Raw genomic sequence first — 18,245 nt, forward strand, 5'->3', positions numbered from 1 at the left:
TTCACTGGTCAACATACCTGTATTCTTTAATCACAAGTCAAGTCCCTATCAATGTTTTCTGAAAATTGTTAAAATATTTTCAGCAAAATTTTGCAAATGTTGCTTAAGAATTGTAACTTGATGAAAAATGAACCTGTTAAAAATGGTGACAGTGAATTGTATGAACCCCAATGAAATAACAGTGTAGGAGTTTACACATTGTTAGTATTGTGCTCAAAGCATTTCTGAGAATGATTAACACTTCGATTTAGAATGAGTTGCTGAAAGCAGACAAAATTTGCTGTTATACAAACAAAACTAACCATCGGGTTGACCTATATTAGTATCATAGAGAATTTACCGGTTGTTATATAATTGGGATGGCATTTTTTATCAAAATGAAATGGACTATACTTATGAACATTTGGAAAGTTTGTGATCATGTCAGGCCTTTAATTCTGATGTCTAAATTCCTCACCAGTAATTACACCAGTAATGAGACCAGTAAGTTCTGATGAAATTAGAGATTTCTATTCAAATAGTATAGGTCTTGCACCAGGGAATAATTTATCCATCATTGCACCACAAAATGTTGTCATGCAAAATGCACCATTTGCTATTTATATATAAGTCCTGTATAGCAATTCTTTACACAGAGACGACATTTGTAGAGCCTGTAAAACTGCTACACAAAATTTGAACAAAAAATTTTTCCCTGTTACACCCAGTATTGCAATCATAAACAGCTTGACATAAATTATTAGCTTGTGTGATTCCTTACTTTTAAATTTGGTGATCTGGATGTAACAGCTATGAAACTCACGGACTTGGTGACTAGTGACTAAGACCCAACACAAGTTGCAGCTGTTATTCCCTGTATTTTTTTCTGCATACCTAAGCCAAAACATTGTACTATTGATGTGAAATATATGAAGTGTAGTAACCAATGCCAATCAGTGGTGACACAACATTTGTTTTGCTTTTTTTGTTTTATCCTTAATTGTCATATTTCATTTATGTTGTTTTATTCTTGTCACTTAGTACATAATTCTGTTAATTAAACATCCATTAATATCCATTACTTACGAAGCATTATAATTTTTTATTAAATCCCGGATATTTATCAGCTTCCTTTATTCCATGCTGTGTCTTTGGAAACTGATGGAAACTAATTTCTTGTTAATAATAGTGTAGTATAATATAGTATAGTATAGTACTATACATAAGTATAGTATAGTATAGTACTAAACACATAAGTATAGTATAGTATAGTACTTTCCATATGTTAGAGTTCCTGATGTTTGTTGGATCCTCCCAGGATCTCCTTCAAATGCAATCAAAGTTTGCCTGAATTTCAAGAAGATCTTGCTACAATCAAAACTTTCTTTCAAGGCCTTTTAACTTTTAAATTTATCTACACACTGGCCTTTTTTTTTGGGCAGTAGATAAGCAAGATTATTAACAACTTTTTTTTCTCTTCTTTATTGAAGTACTAGATAGCAAACTCATGGAACTTTTCTCTTGATTAATAGTATTATGAACTTGTTTACTTATTTTGTTGTTTACTTATAATATCATGATATGAGCATGCGTTATTTAGCTGTTGCAAACATAGTTGAGCTCCACATCCATTTATCGGTGCATGGATCATCTCTATAGTAAAGATGTAACACTTGTTGATCTTGACAATCGTCCCCTCCCGTCGACTTTTGTCAAATCGTGAATTATTTATTTTGACAAGAAAAGATCATGGTATCAAAATTGACACAATCCTCTCAACTGCAATGAAAAATACCGCTGGCAGCTCCTGAATTGATGAGAAATTTAAATTTCCTCAATATATACTTTAATATTTTAAACGTGACCACTGCTGGACATAAAAAGTTTAATATATATTGCATTGCCCTGGATTTAAAGACTTATTTTAACCACTCACTTGAAGCACTGTGGTTAAGCTCAATCACCCAGAAAACGAACAGAAAAGAATATTGACATATGGCACAATCCCCTATGAATATATATTTTAATAATTTAGCCCTGGGAGGCACTAATATTTTATTGAGTCAATTTTAACAGAAATTTTCCATCAGAAAACTCTTCCTTGGTGTAAACTTGTACAGTTTACAAATACATCTTTGTACAGTTAGAATCTGTTAGTTTGATGAAAAAGTACTTTGAAATATCATTTTCATTTATGTCTTTATATGATTATGGATGATATTTGTGCATTCCAAATGACCTCTTTGACTATTAACAAATAACATTTATTATGGAAAACATTTATACAATGTTGCACTGCAATATAATTCAGTCTTTACATTAACAGCCTTCAAGAAGATGCCACTAAAATTCAACTACCGTAAACTTAACAGTTGGTCATCAAACTTGAGTGTGATTGGCTGACAGAGAGAGAAAGAGGTTACACTCGATAACTTTCTCATTTATTTTATATTTCAGGAACAGATAACTCTAGGATTGGAGCTGGGTCACCTCTTTCGAGGTCCTCATCACCTAAACTTCATGTGAGAGCAAAAAGTGAGAGCTCTCTCAACACATCTCAACCCCTCCCTCCGATTAAAGTACCCACAGAGGAGAACGATCCTGATCAACTGGTGAAAATGAATGGTGACAATGAGCAAGGCCACGGTAAGTGACTTGTAGATTACATTTAGAACAGTAAATCCTGTTTAATTGTTTCTTTTTTCATTAAATTGGAAATTAAGATTTGTTTTTAGTAGGAATTTTAGTATTAATTTAACAAAAATGATTGCAAACTTTCCAAAATTACCATAAGATTCTTAATAGTCCTATATTTAACTTGGAACTATTTTTGTGTTGAAGTCAATCAAATTCTTAAGAAAAATAATATAAATTGATTTTATGTCAATCTTATTTTTAGTGACTAATCAAAGCACAAAAAAAAACTACAGTGGATCACATAATTTGTGCTTTTCAATAATACTTTACACAAGTTTTACATAAAACTTGTCTCATATTATGGAAATTTTAACAGACTGGCTTTGTTGCGTTAAAGACATAATCATGCAATACTAACTTTTTAATTCAACCTTATTTGTGATTCAAGTCCAAGTCCAAACCATTAAATCGTTTTGTCTATATCAACAATACTGTACAATGGTCAGACAACTTTGTCTCATATTCTGCAAAGTATCACAGCATGTTGAACATTGTTGTGTAGAAATCAATACATTTACAAATGTCAAGTCAAACTTGTGTTGTGACTCAAGAAAGTTAAATATGTTCAAATGTTTTGTGTTTATGAGTAATATTAAACGATGTTCACATAAAGTTCTCACATATTCTACACAGTGTAATGGTGATAGGATAAAAGAAACCAGATAACCTGTGAGCATCTGAAAATCTCTCCATACAGTCACATTTCTACATTTGAATAAAAGAAACACAGATTGTAATATGTTGACAAAAACATTTCCTCAAATCTTTCTTCCGTCAATCTGGTCAAGGATATTGATACCTCACGAAAGGCTGTCCACAAAATATAACATTTTCCCCTTTATTATCTGTCATATCTTACCTGTAACTTTGTTGTTTCTTTCTGAACCTCCTCAAAAAACAAAAAAATATGGAGAACTCATTTTAGCAGAACACTCCTCCTTTGATAATTTGTAACAAAGAGCTTCTAGTAGTAGCGTGTCAATTCTCTAGTGGTGTAGATTCATCAGTTTTAGTTGTCGATTGGTTAACAAGCCTCGGCTTTATTTGATTGACATAATATACTTTGCTGTCCTAGCCTTGACATGTCTCAATAAAGACAACCTGATATACATTATGACCTTTATCGAGACTCTGGACTCAGCCCCTTTTTTTTTTGTGGAAGATAAAACGAAATTACACCTCTTATCTAAATGAGCGCCTCAAAAGTAAAAACAATCGGCTAACGTTTATTGCCAAATTGAATTACTTCCACCACGTTATTGGCACCTGTTCCCAAAGTGACAAATTGTTAGATCTGGCGTAGAAACATGGCAAAGAAAGAAGCATCATCTTTAAGGGCTCCTTCCTTCCTTCGTTTCCTTTTTCTTCTTCTTCTTTATTTATTTTTTTCATTTCCTTTCCTCTAATAAATCAGTTGTGCACAAAGTGGAAGATTGATCATGAAATTGTCTTAATTAGATATTTTTGTTAAGAATGTAATTAACATTTTAATTATCTACAGTCATTATCGTCATTTTGAAGAAATATATTTAATATGCAATTCTTTGGAATGCCTGCTTCACTTATCAAAATGATTCAGTGGCGTAGGAAGGTACTTTTGAGTGGGGGGGCTGAAGACTGATGGCCGGCCTGGGGAGGGGTCTAAGGGGAGGGGGTGTCCCCTCCCCTTTGGAATTTTTTGCATTTCCAGGTGGCCTCAGATGCAATTTGGTGCAATATAGCACACTTCAACACCCACTCCAATTTGTAGACTTAATTTTGTATTTTCACCTGGCCTTAGATGCAATTTGGTGCTCCAAATGAGATTTTTTTTCTCATTTGAAAATGAAAAAGGGGTTTTCTGACTTGCGAACCGGGGGGGCGGAATGATACTTCCGCCCCTCTACATTTTTCACTGGGGGGCTGGCGCCCCCCCAGCCCCCCCGGTTCCTACGCCCTTGAAATGATTGCTTTATTTGCATACATTTGAGTTATTAGTTATTTTTATTAGGGGTTCAGTTCTTTCTCTTGATCGTCTTCTGGTTATATGGACAAGTAGATTATGACAGAATACAGCCAGGGTATGTGGGTACCCAAAATACCTAGCAGTTTTATGTATTATTCGATCGAACTATGTAGCTATTTATTAACAACAGAGTGCAAAACTGTACATTCTGCACTGCTTAATCCCCATCCCCATCCCCCCCCCACCACCACCACCACCAGTTTCATGAGGCCTTTTTGGTATTTTCTTGCAAGTGGATTGGTATTGTCACAAAACAATGATATGATATGTGAAAAAGAAAAGTTACCATAAGCCTACTGGTAGGTGTAAAAATTGAGATGGCGCTAACTCAAAGTAATTTGATTTTTTTTGGTATTTTCTTTGATTCGTATGTTCATGTGCAAATGCATTTAGTGCATGAAAAATATAGTCCATAGATTCCTGACAAAAAAATGATTAAAACATGGACAAGTTCTATAAATGTAGCTCACTCTGTGGTCTCATGTAAGGTTAAAGTTAGTTAGATTATTTGTGGTGGGTACAGAAGAACCCCTGTCATATTAAGTCTCGGGTTCATAGGTCATGTTTGGTGAATACAAGTGACTGTTGAGAGCACAACATATCACAAAGTGCAGCAGGCATTCTTTAGTCTCGTACATGGTTTGTAGATGCATGTTGGTAATTACAAAGTCCCTGTTTGTTTTGTGGAGATCATAGTGTCATTTGAGGCCCGACAGGACTAATCACACTAAGTTGAGTTTAATATGCCAAGTATTCTCCGCTCAGCTGATGGCTGTACAGCTGCAGGACACTTCATTAAGTTTATTCTATCCCCAAATTACTCATGATGTCTGCGAATGTTTGGGGGACTTTTGTATCAGAATAATCACCTCAGTTGGCTTTTAAGTCTTTCTGATGTTGGAAGTAAATGTATGTATGGGTGTATGTATGTATTTTAGATCCTCCTGCAAGCAGGAATTGGCAAAGAAGTCATCATTGGATTATCAAAGACGCAAGCTGACCAAAGTTAGGCTCTTAGATTCATATCTAACGTCCATGATTATGATTTGTCAAATTGCAAAAAACTCTGTAACTGGACAACATACATTAATCTTGGAGTGACTCAAACTGGGGACCTTATGATTGGACAGCACAGGCATTAACCACTGAGCTAACACTCCTAAATGATCTGGACAAGTGTATAGTTTGTTCAACTTTCAACTCAACTGCTAGAAGTTGCTCTCTGTTTGTAGTTGTTTGAGTTTTATCTCAGTAATACTTATTCAGGAGGAATTTCCTTGATATTTCTTCATTTTTCTTTCGGTAAGATCTTCCCATTTTCCACCAATAATATGTACAGATATTCTTTGATAAACATTACATTATTTTCTGACGCAATTGCTTGCTCGAACCTACTTGGAAATTAGATAAATGAATCCTTTCTTACTAGATATCTTTTATTTGACTTTTTCTCTTTCGTGTTTCATTCTTGGAAGCCGCGGACGTACAAAACACCTACCATAAAAGCAAATGACGTCCTTGCACTTTGTGAATCAGCAAGCCACAAGCTTTACCCAGCAATATTATGAATTTTATCTGATTTCCATCATCTTTTTTTGTCGTTGTATAATTTGCCAAGCTATTTGTAGACCTTATTACCAGTGACGCACTTTCATGGGTCCTGCTGTTTGACAGCTTTGTTACGTACTTCCAATATTCACTGCCTATATCATGCCTAGGTGTATCCATCAATACTGTACCGATTGTTATTGTTAGTATTTTTTAGTTTTAAACTCTCCAGAAGGAACCAGTATTCTCAGTTCTGGGAGACCACAGGGAGTTTAGAGTGATGAAATTATATGATACATGTATTACTGCTGTACGTTCACGGGAGCCTTTGATAGCTAAGTTTGCATCTTAGGCCCCCCAAAAGAAATGTTAAATGCAACAGCGCTGAATGAATCTGTGTGTCCCAGAAATTAAAACCCATATGGAGAAATGAGAATGGATTTTTACAAGTCCAAGGATTCTTTGGAATTTGAGAAGGTCAAAACATCTGTTGAATAGTTGTGGAATGTTTTTGTTCCAGTTGTCATGTGAAGGATCTAACCTCCACCCCTCTTAATGGGTTACCAGAAAAAGAAAAACAATGTATTTAATACATTACTGATTAGTTTGTGTCAAAACCAACCGTATGTTCTTAATGATGAAAATAACAGTTTGAAGAGCACTGAAATGCAAAATAGGGCTCAAAGTTGCTCATTGATCAGTGTTCTACATATTAGTGTTTTCATGTTTATTTTAATTAAATTAAGTCTTTGCTTTTGTCTTCTTATTTTTCTTATGTTGTTATTATTATTATTATTATTATGCGTAGCTGTAGATGGTACCTTTTAACTCCAAACAGTATGGAAACTATATGTTTTTTGTTTGCATAATGAGGTGCCGTATTTGGTATAGGCCCCACTATTTTTTTTTATTATATGACCATTTCAATCTGGAGCAATGTTCATGTTTGATGAAATATTAATAGAGAAGAGCACATTTAGGAAAGAAAATCTCATATGTCAATGCCATATAATTTTCGTTATTTCACAAACTCAATGGAAGGTTAAGCTGCTGCCGTTGGCAAGGTTGATAGTATTTAACGTATTTCCCCCCGTAATCTGATTCCGTAGACTTATAACAAATTTCCCCGTTCGATTTTGAGGATTAAAACTCCTTTTTTTTTTGGAAGCTAGATTGATGTAACTTGTAGTAAAAAGGTCTTCACCTCAGTTAGTACAATGTCAAATATTGCAGTTGGAGAAACGTTTTAGGAGACACTCAACCTCGGTGTCGTAATTATATGCAATTCCAATACAGTTGCCTGCACATTTTCATTTCTAAAAAGTTGCATGATATTATAGAATTCTGGCGCGAATCCTGGGGGTGGGAAGAGGGTGCATAGCCCCCCCCCCTCCCGACCACTTTTACAACTCCACTGTAAAAAAAAAAAAAAAGTCCATTTATTAGTACAACCTTGCGTGTAGACCTAACTAAAAACCTAATTTTATGCCTAAATATTCCTCAGAGTGCACCGTTACATACATGCCTTGCATATTGGGGTTGGAGTGGGGACAGAGAGAGTGGGGACAGAGGGGTACCCCCTGGAAACCCCTAATTGAGTGTGGTGACCCCGGGCTTCTACCCCTCTTGTAATAAAGCTCCTGGATCCTTATTCAGTCTATTACATTGTATTATTATTATGAAGTCAATTTGTTGTTGTTTCAGCCAGTATACAGCACATGCTGATCTTGGCGCAATTCACTGACAAAACCGAAATCAACGTAAAAAAAATCAACAAAATATGTTCACCTTCACTCGCTTGTTGGCAGAATAACTTACAGTCCCAACATAGAAAATCTGGTGCTTTCTTTCATTGCACATATATGCATTGACTGTCATTTTAGGGTGTCCTAACAGCCAAAAAGGTTGGATTGACGTATACAATGGTGGTACATACCCACGTACCGTTAAATAATGTCAAATCAATTTTGTTTCAAACTGTATTTGTTTCCTTTCACTTTTCACAGAATTCTATTTATTTTAAAGATAAGTAGTCATTGCTTGTGTCTGTTCTTCATTAAAACTTACTTGGAATTACATTATCATGCATGCAGCCAGTAAGTCATAGCACATCTTCGCTGCTTAACACAAAGCTTTACAAATCCTGAAAAGATGGAGAAAAACATTTGATTTTGTTAATTTGAGTGATTTCGGTGATCTGTTCGGTTTCAAATGTAGTCAGATGTTCCTTAATCATTTTTTTTCCACCTGTGTGTGTGTATGTGTCTTGATTAAATATAGAAAAATATAACTTCAATTTAATATAATTTGGATTTATTTTTTTATGAATATATATATATATAAATCAATTTTGTATTTTTGATAACGTCTCTTGATCCGAATCATTCAATTTTCTCACCCGTGGTGCAAATTAAATATTTTCCACTCGTTAGTTCTATTAAGTCATAAATAGCAGAAGGCAATTGTTACTGTGCCCCTCGATTTCGCTAGATAACTTCTCTCGTTAACGACAGGAAGTGGTAACATTCCGTATTGACTTTTTTTTTCTTCGCTGATAAATCAATAACCCGACGAAATGTTTACATCATTGACGTTAGGTGGCCCTTAAATCTACTCTAAGGCCTCGACTTACAAAATCAATGTCTTTTATTCGGTCAAGAAAATAAAGAAAAAAGGACTTCCAACATTTTTCTTGTTTTTTTTCGGGCTTATTTCTCTCTTTGAGGAAGTTGTAAATTGTTAAATTCACAACTCAAAAGGATGACTTTGTGACTTTTTTAGCTGAGGTTAAAATCGGATAAAGTTTGTCCTTATCATGGTATCTTTGTGACGATGGGGGCAATTCGAAGCAAAAAGAGCTAAGCGATATTTCTCGTCAGATTTTGTGTATTTTAACAACCTTCAAACCTCAGAGTCTGACGGCTGGTAAAATTATTGCCTTCTTTTAGTCAGATTTTAAGCACCAACCATCAATTATTTGATGAAACCCTCATCCCCCTTTCTTCCCCCCCCCCTTTTTTTGTTGTAAATCAGCACATTAAAAAAAGGGGTTATATGTCCTTTTTATCATTTAAGTTCTTTGTCTTTACATTTTACTGCTTTTTATACTATTGTTATTTCTCTACTTTTTAAATGTTTTTGTAGTTTCTAATTTCAAAGGCCTCTTGATAGATCTAGCTTTCACTTAACCTAGTTTCACCCTGTGTAATGCTAATAAGAACATTCAAAAGCATCAAATTAAACACAAGTCGGGTGTTATATGTCCTTTGATAATTTCAATTCTTTCGCCCTCTCTTTATTTCCTGGTATCAATTTCTTGCTTTTCCAGGTTGTCTCTCATTTATTTCATCTTTTGGATTCTTTCAATGGTCTCGTAAGAGAGTATAGCTTCTATGTTACGGAGTTCCACTCTGTGTCAATGCTCATTAGATCAAACCTTTCAAGATATCAAACATTTCAAACATGTTTATTAGCATAACGAATTGTTCACATGTGAGATAGTTATATACTTGTCACTGCAATGTCATTCGTTTGCTATTCTCATAAATCCAGACATTGTTCTACACAGCGCACCAATCCAGTTTTCTTTCTACAGGGCGTATATAGTATATGAGTTCCTTCGGTCATTATTTTACCGCCGTGGTAGCTTTTCAATCGAAATTCTAATATTTCTATTGGTTTTGAATTACATTTTGTATTTTTTTTCTTCATTCCATTATAAGAAATAAAATTTATAAAGAGGAGTCATAAAATACGTTAACAGGAAGAATAACTAATATAAAAGGAAAACTGTTAAGATGATAGGATATATAAAATACATCTACACATACAAAAGTTAATACATAAAACGATATAACAAACAGACTCCAACATACATTCTAAGTGCTTGGATTGAATGTATAATGCAGCACGATAAAATAGTTTCTGTAAACTTTTGATCTTATAACTATACTAGTTATATAACAGAACAGAGTTCCAAAATAACAAGGTTGTAATTTTCAATAAATATTTATGTAAAAATACACCTTTTGCATCCTTCGGTGATTACCATTTGACAAAATATGATATAAATAAAAACAACCTTCTTTCTTTAAGGGTATACAAAAAAGTATGTCTTGCCATATCGAAATAAAAACGTTGACAGATTATGAAATTGTCAAAGGATAGTGCTACTGCTTTATGATGATAACAGCTGGTTCTATTGTTTCATGGTTTTATTCTTATATATCTGATATCATATATTTAACGCATGTGGTTGACAATCAGGCAGGCATAAACACAACCAAGTTAAATGTAAATTTGGTAATCTTATGACTACTCATCTTATCTGTTAATTGATTCATTTTGAAGCTGCCAGGTCGTTTTGTGGAAACAACAAATGTTTAGAACTTACAGTGTTTATCTTATTGGAATGCTCGGAAGCTGATTTATAGCAAAAAACAGTTTCACGCGATCACTTAAAGCATATCCAAACTTCGTCAACTTTGTTTTTTGCTTGCTGATTCAAAGTTCAGTGTCGATATTCAGACTTTCACTTCCAACTTTCTGAAAACTCTTGCTTATCGCGTACAGTGCTGTTAACTGCGGTTATAGTATATCACGAATGTATACCTTTGAACCATATGGTCATGATCAGTTGTATATCATAGCTATATAATAGTGGTGAGTCCTACAGTAGCGACCACGATAGTCTAGTCAGCCTAGGCTCTTATTTGGGGACATATCACTTATCCTATCAACGATTTGTGGTAAAATAGCTGAATTCCCCTGGGACAGTAGTATGTTGCTCGAAGATACGAATTATAAACAATATAAGACTCGAACCTTTAGGGTGAAGGGTATTTACTTCATTAGACATTGTCTGTCTGAAAAACAAAAGAATATTCACCAACGGGATGAAGATAAATGTATTGACGAAGATTGTCTCACTTTAATCCCCCGGTGGCGTGAGCTCATATATCCTACACAGAGGTCAAAGTTAGAAATAACTAAGGACAACCTTTCAACTGTTATAAAGGAAATCTTTCTCAGTCTTCCTCGGTACGCATGTACTACCCCCCCCCCCAGACAGACGTGTAGTACCCTCCAGACATACTAGTAATAACCCCCCCAGACGTACGTGTAATATCCCCCAGATATACGTGTAATATCCCCCAGACATGTGTGTAATATCCCCCAGAGATGCATTTAATATTCCCAAGACTATACCAGGGCTTACTTCCGTTAACGGTAACCACGATGCACTCGCTGCAGGCAGTATTATTATATTTCGCTACTTCAGACAACGTAGGCAAAAATCAAATCGAATCGCTGTAGGAGATTTTATACAAAGAGCTATGAACCTCGCCAGGGAAATTAATTTCTGCCAATCGATGGCAGCTTTCATATTGGAATTTGTTTCTCATGAATTGTTTCCAGAGATTTGCCTGTTCTTGTTATGTTATGTTTGTTTCGTTTATTTTGCCTTTAATAGAGATAGAGGGAAAATTTCAAGTTGTGGTGGTATTTTAAGATTTCGCTTATTTTTTGGATATATTATTTGTAATTTGTTTTTATGAATAATGTCTAAAATAGACTCTTTGCATAAAGAAGGTTGTTCCATCAAACACATTTTTCATTTATTTGTATGTACTACGTTAACGTAATTAATCGGGCAGTGAAACAAGATGGTCAGAACTCTTTCCCAATTAAGTAAAGATCTTTTTAAGTTGAGATATCTCCAGTTCAGTTCAGGTAGTCTTGATTTATCTGCATATATCTTTAATTTCGCAAATTATATCTTCAATGCGAATCAAAGATATTATTAATTCCTGTAAGAGTTTATACTAAAGAGTGTTAAAGTTATCAGCTTTGTATTTTACAGACACCTTAAATGCGATGCTTATTTATTTAATAAAGACATCTTTAATAAAATATTTTTAAATATTTAGAAAAAGATCTTCACTTTGAATAAAAGCTAACATGCCAATCGTACACGAGTTAAAGACTCATTTTGTTAACATATGAGATTCGATCGTGTGATATTACAAGATCTTTCATCCGTTTTTGTGAGTTAATCTCTGATGTATTACGGTAATCCGGTATTTCTGTCATGTTACACTCTATTTAAACCTCAAGATTTCTGTTACTATTTTATAGTTTCGAAATTTAGATCAATATTTTCGATGTATTGGCCCGTTCATATTTTTCAAAGATGGAATATTTGTAAACTTTAATAAGCATTAATGCCCTGTTCCCCCATTTTTTTTTCACAGGGCATTCAAGACCAGTGACGCACCCTTCACCTCCCCAGACTCCACCCGGTTCCTCCATTCGTCAATCTCCACCCACTCTTCCAAACGTCGATAGTCACGACAGACTGGACAAAAACGACGAAGACGGTAAATCCACCAATGGTCACGTGACCAGGATATCCATGAAATCTCCAACGGCGGTTGAGGAAACACGATTTGTTGAATAATGAAGTTAAACAGATGAAAGATGAAAAGTGATTTTTATAGCTAAATTCTCCACTTGTCGTTTGGATAGCTTGCAGAGAAACTATCCGCTCACGTGGACAGAAGAAAGGGTTTCCAAGATAGGAACCTGGTGAGAGATGAGAGTGGCTGCTCTCACCCTCCCCCCCCCCCCCACCCACCCCCAAAAACATCTCTATAAGAATCCCTTCAACGTTACACAATTTAAAGACACGAAAACTAGATCATTCGGATTTTATAAACATGAAAGTCTCGGTAAAAAGTGCAGAAAGTTGCCAAGTTGTTTTGACATCGCCAAGGATCATGAAGTTTCATGCCGATATTGGCAATGATTTTTATTAGGTTTCATCGACGCCATCTGGCGCAGTCGAGTCTTGTTTATGGTTACATTGAGAAAATCAAAATGTATCTCGTAGATTCATCTAGCGTAAAGCCATCATGCCAGACTACATATATGTTACAGGGCCGAAATGTAAACTTGGGACGATTTTCATCTGTAGGAAGAAACTCATTCGAGTCAATCTATAGACTGAGAGTTATACAGGAATGAACTTGAGACTTCTTGCCCCTAGGTGGATGGTCTAGACATGGTTCATATGGATACGAATATACTGGCACCTAATCCATTGGATACAGATGTTATTCTATTTGATACATTAATGTACCTCCATGTGACTGTTAAATTGATCAAGCAGATAAAATGTTTTCAGAATCATGTATATGTCTGCTTTGAATGATGTGATATGTTAGACAAAAGATAACTTAGAAAAAACAAGAATCCATTTAATACATTTGGTCGATGGATATAGTTTAAGATAAATCAGAACTTTTTGAAATTGAGGATAAATTGGTGAGTGGAACATTTTCTTGTTTATAACAATTGTAGTTTTTACATTTGTTTTATCACTTGCTAAAGCACTAGAAAGCGATATGCAGTGGATATTGATCCAACTTAGTAGGTGGGAGAACCCTATATATTATTTTCCGAGGTCAAGAAAGGTCAAAAATTGGAGCTTAAACTACATCTTCTGTGCAAGACCCCTTTATTTTTTTTGTGAAGGTCAAATGTCACTTACAATAGAGGTTAAAGTATGAAATATTGTAAACATGATTACTACAAGCTAGGATGAACTTCGTATAGTGAGTAGATCCACTTAAGTTGTGTACAAGAACCCTGCTGTTTTATGTGTAATTCAAAGGTTATTTCAGGTCAAGATGATAGCTGCAAGTAACACCAACTGAATGAACCCAGTGGTATGTAGAACCACCGTAGCAGGTATGTAGAACCACCGTAGCGGGTATAAGAACCGTTTTGGGGGATGGGGAGGTAAGGGCGAATGTCAAAGGTAACTCGAGGTCAATAGAGGCAAATAGAAAGAAATACATTAATGACCTTGATATACATGTGCAAGAGTCTGTTTGATCACCTGAAGTCATAAATTCCTCAAAGCAGAGGTACTAAACAACTTCAAGATATCAAGGTCACGCGTGACACATAATGGTATATCTGGGAAGTGAACTTGTTTCAAAATCGTTGAATATTCATTAGTCAGATTTATGAAGACCCCCTTTAATGTAATCAAATCTACGTCATTTACCCCATGACATTTCCAGCTAATATGACGTATATATCAGAGTATCTTAAAAAAGAATACATTTTGACATTGATTAGATCAATATTGGTCACAATTCACATGCCACTGAGCTTTTTATAGAAACAAAGAACTATTAATTTCATAACGAGTGGGATACGTGAATGATTATGACGATGGTATCAGATTTTTCTACTTATATTAAAAACTTTAAATAAATGATAGTTCAAACTTTAATAGATACGGAGATCTTCCTATGCAGTCACATATATACTATGTTGGATGTTGTGACTTTTCAAAAAAGTTGGACAAGGCAAATAACTTTGCTGGGTACACAGTACACTATGGACCAATGGACGTTTGATCACGTGGTATACGTATTCCACAATGCATTTAGGGTCGTCAGTACGTCATGAGAGTTTACTCAGAATTTTTTTTTTGGTATTTCAAACGTGTCCTCTCCAAATGTAGATCATATTTCTTTTTCATTTTTTCTTTTTTTAGTAGACTCTTTCCCCGGGAAACTCTTGCATGTATTTCGTCGCCTAAAATTGGCCTCTAGAAAGCAAAATCAATATGCAATCTCATGTTGTGTTGATAGCAACGTTGTTTTGTTACTACGAGAGTAGACAAAAAGACGCAAAGAAAAGAGAAAAAAAACTTGAAACGGATCAGACATGTGTAGGAAATATATATATGATATATATTTAAATATATATCTTTATACATATATATCACAAATAAATATATATATATATAATATATATGAACGTCGACAATTGAAGGCGGAATTAATTCTAGCTTAAAATGGTTTAAAACATGTTAAGGCAGGAATTGAGTTTGTCTGTTTACCGTTGCCTGCTTATTATTAGACTGCCATGGTACGTATTGCACCACGTGATCAAGAGTGCTGTTAAATCGTACAATAAATCGGCAAACAGATTAATCCAACGTAAAGACATGACCAGATTCTGTTTCTTTTTCATCTGATTTTCGATGGTATTGCAATTCTGCTAGGAAGACATTTTCTTCATTATCGCTCAGGCAGTATATAGGGAGATGTTGTAACCTTGTGTGCACAAGCATACTATCAGCTAGGGGAGGGGATAAATAGAAAGGAAGGCGGGTGATTGGGGGGGGGGTGGAGCATCGGGTAATTGTCGACATTCTTTAGTAATCTTTATACTTGTAGGTGATGGTAGGTGTCTTCCTTTGCCTACACAGTCCGTCCTAACCATTAGTGTGCTATCGATTGTGAACCATTGATCATAAATAAGATTATGTGGGCAAAATTGAGATTGTGTATATAATTGGAGTACTTTATTTTTCGATTGCAGAGTAATGTTGTATCGACTCACTTATGGTACACCATGACCGTACAGTATACGGTGCAAATGTATGATTAATGATGATCTAGGTGATGAAATGTGACATATTTGTATAGTTATCTCTTGTATTATATCATTATAATATACAATAAAGTAAGGAAATAATTTAAACATAGCGTTTTGACGTTCTCTTTTCTTGTGTAAACTAAGCAGATTTAATTCATCAGGGAAATATCTCTAAAACAAGGGTATCATTGGGGTGAGAGGGGGGCTGGGTTATTATTTATGAGTAATCAGTGTTAGAATATTTAATGTGATTAGTGACTAAATACTCGCGAAAATCGAACACTAATTCAACACGATATGATTACATCATCGGCCGTGCGTAGTTATCGATGTTCAGGAGAATCTGGGCTCTCCGGTAATGCGAAACAGAATCAGCGGTCCTGGTAATCAAAAGTGGTATTGAAGTGATTCCGTGCGTACCGAAAAGGAAAACACATAAGATAATGTTTGATCTTATGTTTTCTTTATCAATGTACCACCGGTGTTGTTCATGGATGAAATATGTCACTTAATAACAGTGATTGTCGTTAAAACTAGCTAATGGAAAGGGGTAAAAGTGGTATAATTTTTGAAGAAAAAAATGGTTCTCATAAGAGCTAGACCACGCCTTGACGTGAATTTAGTAATGAACATGCAAAACTGAACAGCGACGGTGTCAAATGTGTAACAAATGCATACTACACAAGTTTTTGTTTCAGATTCCAAATCTGAGTTAAAATGTTGAATTGGAAGCCACCCGACGTGAAGTTGTAATCCATAAACCTTTGGGGGCTTCACCCGAATTAGTGGTCGTTAAAATAACTGCCTCATGACCTGGACTTATTTATTTATTTATTTAGCTTCATGGTCGCGTCAGTATGGTAATGCATTGGAAGGTATGCATACTTCACATATACAATACACTAATCCTGTTAGGGAGTAGTATAGGCTGTACTGTAGTAGTGATACCGGTTGTGTTCTTCTCGACTTAAATCTTCCTCTACGTTAGGTTTTATTACAGGACAATTATTCTCATAACATAGGACTTTGGAAGCGAAATTATTGCTCAATTGAATATACAAGAAAGATTGTAATAAGTCAAGTGTTCCTTCGATCAGCTTCATCGAATGTCAGTTGGAACTTGAGCTAACTGTTAGAAGCCTAGGTCTTAGTACAATATATAGCATAGTCAGAGACCTAGTTCTAATAAAGTTACGCTATTAGGCCTAGTCAGAGAGAGATTGCGAAGATGATGGAAGATCTGTGTTACCAAGTGTACTATCATGTGTGACCAAAAATGCTATAGGTTTTGCACATTTACTACTGTTATCTGCTAGTCGCATCGACGATTATGGCGCGCCTAGTGTGTCATAACTCTCGAAATTAAAATATGTCCAATTATTAGATAAACATTTGTTAGTTTCTCGTGCTCTGATTGGATGAAATCGACGCATAGTGTGCCATAAGTCTTGATATGGATAACGATTAACACATCTCTTCACCCAGGTGTATAAATGGGGACCTGCGAGGTAACTTGTAAATATAGTTGCGTGCGCCGGTTTGTGGCTGCACCCTATGGGAAGTCCCCCGGGGGACACGAGGTTGTGGTGCACTGTGGTGCCCCAGGAGAGATTGATTGAATTGTGCACACTTTGGTGTGTGGGTGTGACAAGTTACCAATGACCAGGGGTTAATAATCAGCGCACTGAGACTTAAGTGTTTATTTGCGCTTTATAAGAACTGTGTATTATTATTATATTATTATCTCATCAGTCTTATGTATGGTGATTGTGTGATCGGATATTGAACTGCATTGTCGACGACAGAATTGTTGTGTACAGGTCCCTTTAAGTATACATATAGGTGTGCAATTTGTAGTAAGTAATTCAGCTTCCAAATTACCAATTTCTGGGGGTAGGGGAAAATTGGGTGGGTGAATTTTGCTCTCTTGAATCCGTAACGTTTTAGTCATCCCACGTTGTTATATATGGTGATTGTTGATCTCACTCGGGGCAAAATGGAATGCTGTGTGACCAGATGACATATTTCACCTCCTTACCGCGTCCCCCGGCTGGTTATGCTACGGGTTCCAAGTCAACTTTGCACTACTTAGTTCCTTCCTCATCAATGCATCATTACAATACCGTATATGCATTATACTAGATAAATGTCGTTCGCTCGCTGCCTGCTGGGTAACAAAAGTTCAATATACTGCTGCTGTTGGCGATAACACTGAATTAGGCCGTTTGATTGGAACAGAAAATAGGTCGTAATTATCTTCTAGAAAGGAAACAAATTGTAATCCAGTTGGTCATAGATTGCTTGTATAGGGTTTTTCTATTTATATATATGCTATATATATGTTACGTTTCAAAGATGTGGAATGTGCTACTGCCAAATATTGCTGACGGAGGTCCCAGGGGGACCGAAAATTACAAAATATTGTTTAAAACAGTGCTCCTTATTTGTGAATTATGGGTTATATCTTATTTCTCTGCTTTTGTATATATTATGCGTTGGTGTGGGACGGAATTCATGTAAATCCCACGTGCCAATAGATAATTTGTATTTATTA

General features: G+C 35.4%; 1 protein-coding gene across 8 annotated transcripts in view; it reads left to right on the plus strand.

The window, feature by feature from the left end:
* LOC139966427 (uncharacterized) overlaps positions 1–15,738 on the plus strand; it is a 65,577-nt gene extending 49,839 nt beyond the window's left edge. For all 8 annotated transcript variants that reach the window (XM_071969401.1, XM_071969404.1, XM_071969406.1 and 5 more), the window contains 2 exons: positions 2,437–2,625; positions 12,484–15,738. In XM_071969401.1, coding sequence (XP_071825502.1) covers positions 2,437–2,625; positions 12,484–12,689 — 395 coding nt within the window. In that variant the 3' untranslated portion in view covers positions 12,690–15,738. The remainder of the gene's footprint in view (positions 1–2,436; positions 2,626–12,483) is intronic.
* Positions 15,739–18,245: the final 2,507 nt, after the last annotated feature.

This window comes from Apostichopus japonicus, chromosome 4 (assembly GCF_037975245.1).
Source record: "Apostichopus japonicus isolate 1M-3 chromosome 4, ASM3797524v1, whole genome shotgun sequence".
Classification (NCBI taxonomy): domain Eukaryota; kingdom Metazoa; phylum Echinodermata; class Holothuroidea; order Aspidochirotida; family Stichopodidae; genus Apostichopus; species Apostichopus japonicus.